The 8,849-nt window shown below is 28.8% G+C and overlaps 2 protein-coding genes across 2 annotated transcripts in view; one reads left to right on the top strand and one right to left on the bottom strand.

The window, feature by feature from the left end:
• Nucleotides 1–129: 129 nt before the first annotated feature.
• Nucleotides 130–897, top strand: Phum_PHUM583880 (sprouty protein evh1 domain containing protein, putative; the record flags this gene model as incomplete). Its single annotated transcript, XM_002432387.1, has 2 exons — nucleotides 130–165; nucleotides 217–897. 2 exons carry the CDS (start codon nucleotides 130–132, stop codon nucleotides 895–897), a joined length of 717 nt encoding a protein of 238 aa, XP_002432432.1.
• A 3,861-nt stretch (nucleotides 898–4,758) lies between these two features.
• Nucleotides 4,759–8,849, bottom strand: part of Phum_PHUM583770 (ALK tyrosine kinase receptor precursor, putative) — a gene marked incomplete at both ends in the record, with an annotated part of 7,529 nt that continues 3,438 nt past the window's right edge. The window contains 15 exons of the mRNA XM_002432386.1: nucleotides 4,759–5,304; nucleotides 5,389–5,614; nucleotides 5,695–5,796; nucleotides 5,871–6,061; nucleotides 6,136–6,421; nucleotides 6,510–6,705; nucleotides 6,851–6,949; nucleotides 7,035–7,277; nucleotides 7,361–7,540; nucleotides 7,619–7,775; nucleotides 7,847–7,990; nucleotides 8,069–8,216; nucleotides 8,285–8,444; nucleotides 8,534–8,581; nucleotides 8,658–8,809. Coding sequence (XP_002432431.1) covers nucleotides 4,759–5,304; nucleotides 5,389–5,614; nucleotides 5,695–5,796; nucleotides 5,871–6,061; nucleotides 6,136–6,421; nucleotides 6,510–6,705; nucleotides 6,851–6,949; nucleotides 7,035–7,277; nucleotides 7,361–7,540; nucleotides 7,619–7,775; nucleotides 7,847–7,990; nucleotides 8,069–8,216; nucleotides 8,285–8,444; nucleotides 8,534–8,581; nucleotides 8,658–8,809 — 2,878 coding nt within the window. The remainder of the gene's footprint in view (nucleotides 5,305–5,388; nucleotides 5,615–5,694; nucleotides 5,797–5,870; nucleotides 6,062–6,135; nucleotides 6,422–6,509; nucleotides 6,706–6,850; nucleotides 6,950–7,034; nucleotides 7,278–7,360; nucleotides 7,541–7,618; nucleotides 7,776–7,846; nucleotides 7,991–8,068; nucleotides 8,217–8,284; nucleotides 8,445–8,533; nucleotides 8,582–8,657; nucleotides 8,810–8,849) is intronic.

Below are 8,849 nucleotides of genomic sequence, written 5' to 3'. Positions count from 1 at the left end.
TTTTTCAAATTACAGGAATAACTGAACCGCAACCCGTCCACAACAAGCACTCGACTGAAGTGGGCGATGACGATGTCTTCATGGTTAGTATCCATAAGTTTTTCTTTTTGTTTTTTTATAACAGATTAAATGAATCAAAGACGTAGTTTTAACGGAATTAATGTTGTAAAAACATTTTGTTATAAAATATAATAATTGTAAAATAATTATTTTCAGACTCTAAATTTACCCGTAGAGCGTGGAGACTCGCGGTCTTCTTCGGATTCGTCTACACGTGGCAGCAAGCATCCGACTCCTCCCCAAGAGCAAATATTACAAAAAGGTCATTTTATAAATCGTGGTAAATTAGGATCAGAACTTGAAAGTCCTTCAAGTCACACGGATAATTATCCATACGTGCAGCTTACAACCGTTCACGAATATATTTATCCCGGTGCTGATGCGTCAAAAGTGTCACAGCACGATTCGACAACAGGCAGCCTGAAAAAACGCAGCTTAGAAGCATTGCCTCCGCCGACGGCGAAACAAGGGAAAAAGGAAATGAGGAAATTGGGACGGCAAAGGTGTCGATATTGTCAAGAGTTGTTTGTCGAGGAAGAAAACAAAAAGGGAGCTTGCGAATATGCTCCCGATTGCATACGGTCCGCAATTGACGAAGTGTCTTGCGTACGATGCGCCAGGTGCATGCTTTATCATTGCATGGCAGATGCAGAGGGTGATTTTGCACAGCATCCCTGCGAGTGCACGAGCGACGAGGGTTGCAGCCGACGATGGCTGGGACTGGCCATATTATCAATATTGGTACCATGCTTGTGGTTGTATCCTCCGCTCCGTGCTTGCCATTGGTGCGGTGTCCGCTGCGGGCTGTGTGGGGGGCGTCACAGGCCAGCCTCCTAGCTATTGGCCCCCCGTTCAGGGGCCAATCATTCTAAGCCGCGGAACTTTTCCCTTTGTGTAAAAAAGGAATGCGGCCCAGTTTTTGCAGCTCGCAGCTACATAAGGCCAAATTTTGTAACTGAGTCATCGAGACTCGCGTCAACCGACGATTGCGGACACCATCTTTACTTTTATAATATATTATAAGGAATGTAAAAAAAAAAAAAAAAAAAAAAAGAAAAAAAAAAAAAAATTACATAAATTGTTTATTCATCATTATTAGACTTTTTAAAAAAAAAAAAAAGTGGTAAAATAATAATAATAATAATTAATTCATTCCAAAAAAAAAAAAATTTTTTTTTTTTTTTTTTTAATTCTTTCAAAATATATATAATAGCATTTAACCTCCTTATTAAAAAAAAAAAAAAAAATTTTTTTTATATAAAAATGAATATTGAGAAAAGAAAAAAAAAAGAAAAAAAAAAAAATTGATGTAATTTGTATAATTATGTAATTAAAAATAAGAGTTTGTTGAATTTTTCACTAGGGCTCAGTGAAAAAACCTTAACTCTTATTATAAATTGTTTGTTATCGGTTTTAGTTTTATTATACAAACAAACAAACAAATTGTTATAGTTTTTAAGCCATAAAAAAAAAGCCTCGAATATAACTGAAACCGGCAAACAATTTATTAATCTTATAAAATATAATAATAATCAAGCTGTGAATTTTTTTATTTATTTATTTAAAAAACTATTTAGTATCATTTTCTGCTTCTCCTATAATAACAAAAACATTTAATAATAATAATAATAATAATAATAATAATAATAATGTTATTTTAATGAATTTATATATGATCATATGTTTGTGTGTGTGTGGGAGGAGTAAATGTATTATACGAATGCATGCTGTTTTCTTTTTCTCTCTCTCTCTCTCTTTTTAAAATTTTGGCGGTAAAAATTCACAGCTTGATTATTAATTATTAAGTAAATTAATTATATAATTAATTAATTATAGATTTTATTATAGAAGTGTGTACAAAATCGCCAACAAATAAATAAATAAATAATTAATTATACATATATATATATATATATATATAAATATATTTAATTTTCATTTTATTATTATTATTTTTTTTATTATCATTATCGTTAATCGTGAATGATTAAAAAAGTGAAGAGAATCATTATTATTATCATCATTTGTCAATCCTAAAGTCATTATTATTATTCTCCTAAAAAAATATAATGTAATATTTTGTATATTTTATTTTATTTAAAAAAAAAATTGTATTTTTTTAACGCATTCGTCAAAGCCGTAATTATTATTATTATTATTATTATCATTATTATTATGACTATTTCATACGATATTTATATATATATATATGTGTGTATGATTATTTTTTTTTTCCTGTTTGCTTTCGATTGGAAAGATGTAAACAAATAATAAAAATATTTTGTATTTGATATTGTTTAAATAAATAAATAAATAATAATGATAATAATAATAATAATAATAATAATAATATATCTACACATGTAAAAATTTATAATGACAAAAAAGAAAACAGGGGGGGGGAATCCCTTTTTTTTCAAAATGAATTTAAAATGGAGTTATTGTGAAGGTCATTAACCCCTTTTCCATCAACAAACGAAGGTAATGATAGTAATAATAATTAACGAAACGGTTTATTTTCCCCCCCGCCCCCTCCCTCCCCTCAAAAGGATATAAAATAAAAGAGTAGGTAAAAAAAAAAAAAAAAAACAATCATCATAATCATTATTATTTTAAAAATAAATTTATTTTTATTTTATTTTATTTTTTTTTTTTGTACAACGTAAATTAAAAATTTAATAATGATAATAATAATAATAGTTTTTATTTACTACTCATTGTTTATATAATTGTTTAACTAAACATTTAAAATTAAAAATTTGAATGCGGGAGGGGGGCGGGGGCGGGATTTTATTATTATTATTATTACTATTAAATACAACAAACAAACAAACAAACAAATAATTATAAAAAGCTTTTCCGTTAAATATTTCTATATATAAAACAAAAAAATATTTTTTACATTACATAATATTATATAATAATAATATATAATAATATATAATAACAATAATAATAATAATAATGATAAATCAATCATCGCGAGTATTAAAAAAAGAAAAAAATTTGAGCTTCCGACTAATGTAGTCTCACTCTCACTCACTATTAACAATTATTATTATTATTATTATTATTTTAGTCTCGTTAATAAAAAAAAATTGTTTAAAATAATAATAATAATAATAATAATAATAATAACAATTGAGTCGTTAATTTTTTTATTTAATTATATTAATTAATTAATGTATAAAATTAAAAGTGAGCTCTTGTTTTTTACTTAAAAATCTTTTATCGAAAGCAAATCGAAATAATAATAATAATAATAATAATAATGATAATAATGATAGTTAATAAATAATGGCGACATTTATTTTAAAAAAAAAACGCGAAAATTTCTAATTCGAATAAAATAATAATAATAATGAAAATTTATCAGAGAGAGAATTTTTTTATTTTTTTATTTTTTATTTATTTATTTATTTTTTATAAAAAAAATTAATAATAAATATATTTATTTAATTAATTGGCAAGCGATCGAATTTTAATAAATAAATAACAAACATTTATTTATTTAAAAAAAATAAATAAATAATTAAATAAAAGAAAAGAAGCCACATATCGATATAATAATAATAATAATATATTTCGAATGAAATTTTTTTTTTTTTTTTTTTTTGTTTTTTAGGCTTAGCACACGTGTAAAGCGTTTCATTATTATTATTATTATTATTATTATTATTATTAAAAATGTACATACATAAAATTTTTTAGGGATTTTTATAATTTTTTATTTATTAATTATTATTATTTTATGGGGTGGAATGTTTTTTTTTTAAACACACACACACTTTTCACCATTCGTTTAATAAATTTTCTTTTAACCGGAAATCAATAGAAAATCAACCGGAAATAATCGTCAAATTAAATTTTAATATACACAAATACATTTGAGCAAGAGATAAATCCAATTAAAACTTCTTCAAAACATTTTAACAAAAAAAAAAAAAAAAGAAAAAAGAAAAAACGAGGATTTAAAATTTAAATGAAATATAATAATAAACACTCCCACTCCCCTCCCCCCTATTCTTCCCCTTCCCCTTCCCCCGAAACAAAATGCCCGTAGGGGGGGGCGTTAGAATATTATTTTAAAATTTTTTATAAACTTAACATTCAATTGTTTTTTTTTTAAAATTAACTAACATTATTTTTACAATAAGCATTTACAACAAAGCTTTCTCGTACATAATAATAATAATAATAATATTAATAATAATAATAATAATAATAATAATAATAATAAATTTTAAAAAATCTTATCAAGTTATAATTATAGTTTTAAATAAAACTAATTTTAAAATTTGGAAGATATTAATTTATAATTATTATTATTATTATTATTATAAAATGAGGGGAGGGGAGGGAGAGGGGGATAAATTTTCTTTCTCTTTTTCCATTAGAATATACAATTATAATACAAATAAAAATATTTTAACAACCTTTTTTAGTGAGCATTAAACTGTGATGACTAGATTTTCAAAATTTTCATTCAAACATTTTGTACAAATGCTTTGATAAGTTACAAGCAATATGTTTTGTTTTGTTTTTTTTCACATAGATACGTTCATTATGTTTATGTTTATGTTTATGAATAACCCTGTTCCACCCGAGAAAATTTAAATTTAATTTATTTATTTTTTTATTTTCAATTGTTTATTGTTATTTTTTTTTTCAGCCATCGTCACTAATTAAGGGTTATTTTCAGCAGGAAATTTCTGCGTCATTAATTAAATGTCTAGAAACCGAAAATGGTGATTCGGAATCTTCTTCGACGGTCATTTTATGCGATTTAGGAGGTACTTTGACGTTGACGTACGGTATGGGTTGTTTGACCAAAGCTCCAGCATCGAGAGATATAGAATTTGTAAGAGATCGTTGACGATCGTTGTTGTTGTTGTTATTATTATTATTATTATTATTTAATTTTGTTTGTCCCGTTTTAGAATTTGAAAATTCTGATTGTCCGGTGTTTTCCTGTTGCGAAAGAAGCGGTTGCGTCGACTGCGATTCCGGCATTGTAAAACTAGATTCCCAATTTTCCGTATTTCGTCCCGTTTGTTTTTCACGTAGCCTCGACCCGGTTGTCGTGTGATTATTGGGTATTCCTTGTGTGGGTTCTAAATAATCCGAAATACCTTCAACTTGAAGACAACTATTCGTTATCTCAGGCCTCATAACGGTTGAATCTCTTTCTGATGATGGAAGTCGATTAAAAATGGGTAATGGAGCGTTTAAAACTTCTGGATCCTAAAAAAAAAAATTTTTTTTTTATTTAAACTTAATGATAATTTTTTAAAAAGGAGAATTAAAGGGGTTAAACGGTTAGTGTACCTGCAAACAGTATCCTAATCTTTCTAAAATTAACATAAAACTCGGTCTTTCGTCTGGTTTGGGATGCCAACATTTGGTCATTATGGCATATACGGGAGAGGGACAATTCATAGGAGGTTCGAGTCTTCCTCCACTTATAACTAGTTGCATTACTTCACGATTACCGCATCCCGTATATGGCATGTATCCTAAAGACATAACTTCCCACAGCAAAACTCCAAACGACCTAAAAGAGCACAGTCGAAGCATTTTATATTGTTGTTAATAAGTTAAACATGTAATTTTAAATAAAAACATTTTTCATACCAAATATCAGTCTTAGCAGTAAAAATACCATCTTGGAAAGCTTCGGGAGGCATCCATTTAATAGGTAGCATGGCTTTACCTCCTTTTCGGTAATATTCAGCCCTGTTAATAAATTCCTGATGTTAATTCCTGATGTTACGTTAATAAAGTATATTCCTTTAATACAAAAGCATTACCTATAAATATCTCGGGCCATACCGAAATCTGCAATTTTAACGGTTCTTCCAGGCCCTTTTGTAGTAAGAAGGCAATTTCGTGCCGCAATATCTCTATGTATAAATCGGTGTTCTTCAAGGTAAGCACACCCTTTAGCTACGTCAATTGCACACATTAAAAGATCTTTCATGACCAGGGGAGAGGGACGTTCCTAAAATTAATAATTAAATTTTTTAATCAAACACTTTTTTTTTTTTTTAACGTCGTTTCTACTTCGAATCTTACAGGTTTCGGCCGAGATTCCCTAAGGAAATTTTTTAAGTCGCCACCTGCTAAAAGTTCTAAAACTATAAATCTCGGATGTTTATCAAAACACACTCCTATAAAGTGAACAATGTTCGGATGAGTGAATTTGCTCATAATAAGAGCTTCCATTAAAAAATCAGTTTCTGCTTGACTGGTAGATAGTTCAGGTAGTGTTTTTACCGCTACAGGCATTTCTATTATATCCCCAGTTCGATAACGATAGAAACCCTGATAAACTTCTCCGAATGCACCTTGTCCCAAGGCTCTGAAATAATTTTTAGTCAATATTTACAGGTATAAATTTTTTTTTTTTTTTTTAAATGAATGAATTGACATCAATTGAAATACTTTACTTGACAAGTCTTAAATTTTCTCGAGGTACTTCATTTAAATCTCTGATGGTGTAGGTTCCACCACCAAATTCATAATTTGGATTATATTCCGTCATCATGCTGTCCGATGCTAATCTTAACCTGTTTAATTGAAGTTCTGACTCGTCTATCATTTTCATGCGCATGCGATCTTTTTTATTCCTTCGACCGTGTTTAACTGATGACAAAAAAATATTTGTTAATTTCTTACCCTTAAATTCTTATTGCAATTTCATATTTTGAACTTATTTTAATGATATTTTTACCACTTTTATGAGTACTCCAATAAACTCTTAAGGTTTTACCCATGAATTAATACTTACAAAAATAGTAACAAATGCAAATGGATATTAAAACAATTAACATTCCAATGATGACCGTCATATATTTCTCGGTAACAGTAGGCTCATATCTTTCAGAATCTACAAATAATTTTAAGTTAAACAGTTGGTTACAATGTTTTCTACTTTTGATGTTACCATTAATTAAAACATGTTTACAACTTACAGAGGCAAGACACGCCATCACTTTCCAGTTGAGATCCGGTAGGACATATGCATTTCACTTTTTGCTTATGTTCGTCTAAAGCCACACACAAATATTTACAACCGCATCCTTTGATAGCTGGTATAATCACCACAGAACCTTGTCCGGTATTCGAACCTGGATCAATTTCTTTAATAATTAGGCCGTGTGCAGTATATGAATAACCACCGAGGCCATTCCTTTTATCGGTAGATGCTGAACCACCTGAAGTATTAAATAAACGATGAAAGTCTTTTTTTTATAATTTTACGAATATTAAATTTAATTTCGAAAAGAAAAAATTTTACCGGCGAAACCACCACCTCCACCTCCTGTTCGACAACCTCCTCCACCACCTCCAAATCCTCCAGCCCCGTGTAAGTCTAGGCTTTGACCGCAAGCTTTTCCTCCAACTGCTCCTTGTACAAAAGAACCCCCGGTAACTTCTCTCCAAGTATTATTGGATTCGATCCAACCACCACCAGCTCCTACAAAAATTTAAAAGAATTTTTTAAAAATTTAAATTCAATCTTTATTTCGGTTGATTGTTTTTAAACATGGTATACCAGCTGAATTATTTCCGCTTTCGGAACCCGTTATACCAGGCCTGTTAACATCAACTCCCTTTCCATGTTGTGATCCATCATCTGGATAAGTACCTCCTCCTAAACCTCCTCCACCAGCTGCGACTATCAGAGGTATTCTACCATTTTTTTGAGACCACTAAAACAATAATAATAATATTTTAAATAACGGTGAAAAGTAATTTATTTCAAATTAAATTTTTTTCTCACCAAAAATACAAAAGTTGCACCCCCGCCACCACCTCCATCATCAATAATATCTAAATTTTGAATTTCTTTTAACGGATTTAAAGGAGTTGAAAAATTTGAATTTTTGAAATTTCCACAAGTATAATGTTGCGTGACGGCAAAATTCTAAAACAATATTTTTCATATATAAAAAAAAAAAGAAAATCTGCTGATTCGATCATTTAACGGTTAAAAAAAATTTACTTTTCTGCAAGCATTTCCTCCCTCTTGACCTACTAGTATATACAAAGATTGAGTTTTATTGAGTTCGACAACACCCATTATTGTTGTTCCTTTACTGACACCCAAACCATCGTAACCCTTTCCGCCACTCGCTCCCTTAACTACAATCCTGTTTAAAAATTCCTTTTATTGATATTTCGTTATCATCCTAAATTAAATTTGCAATCACAAACTAACGTGTAAAAGCCATCTTGAGGAACTACCCAACGTTGAACGCCATTAAGGGTAGCATCTTGAAGAATGGTAACGTTTACGCTTGTATTATTGTAAGCCAATGAACAGTTTTCGGGAGACGGACCCATTCTTCCCCTTACTCCACAACTTGTAAAAATGTATACTAAAAAAAAAAAAAAAAATTAATTAAAATGAAATATTTTTAACCAAACATCATTTCCTAATATTTAAATTTGATAAATAAAAACTTACTTGTTTTATTAAAAAAATCACGATGCTCTTCAACTGGTTGAGTAGGTTCTGTTACAAAAAATTAAAAAGTCAATATAAATGAAATAATGATAATAATAATAAAAAAAAAAATTCAATTCAGTACCTATATATCCACTAAAATTATCATAATCGTAACCTTCTTTTTCTTTTTCAGGCACATTTAATCCGAAACATTCTGGACTCATCGAAACATCATCAATGGCGATATCACCACGTGCTCTAAATCCTCTTCTGGCTTCGAACTGAAAGTAATATCTTAAAATAATTTTAAATAACACATTAACGTAAACCTTTT

The sequence above is a fragment of the Pediculus humanus genome, genomic scaffold (assembly GCF_000006295.1).
Source record: "Pediculus humanus corporis 1103172108310 genomic scaffold, whole genome shotgun sequence".
Taxonomy (NCBI): Eukaryota; Metazoa; Arthropoda; class Insecta; order Psocodea; family Pediculidae; genus Pediculus; species Pediculus humanus.
This window is presented reverse-complemented; position numbering and strand designations above follow the sequence as displayed.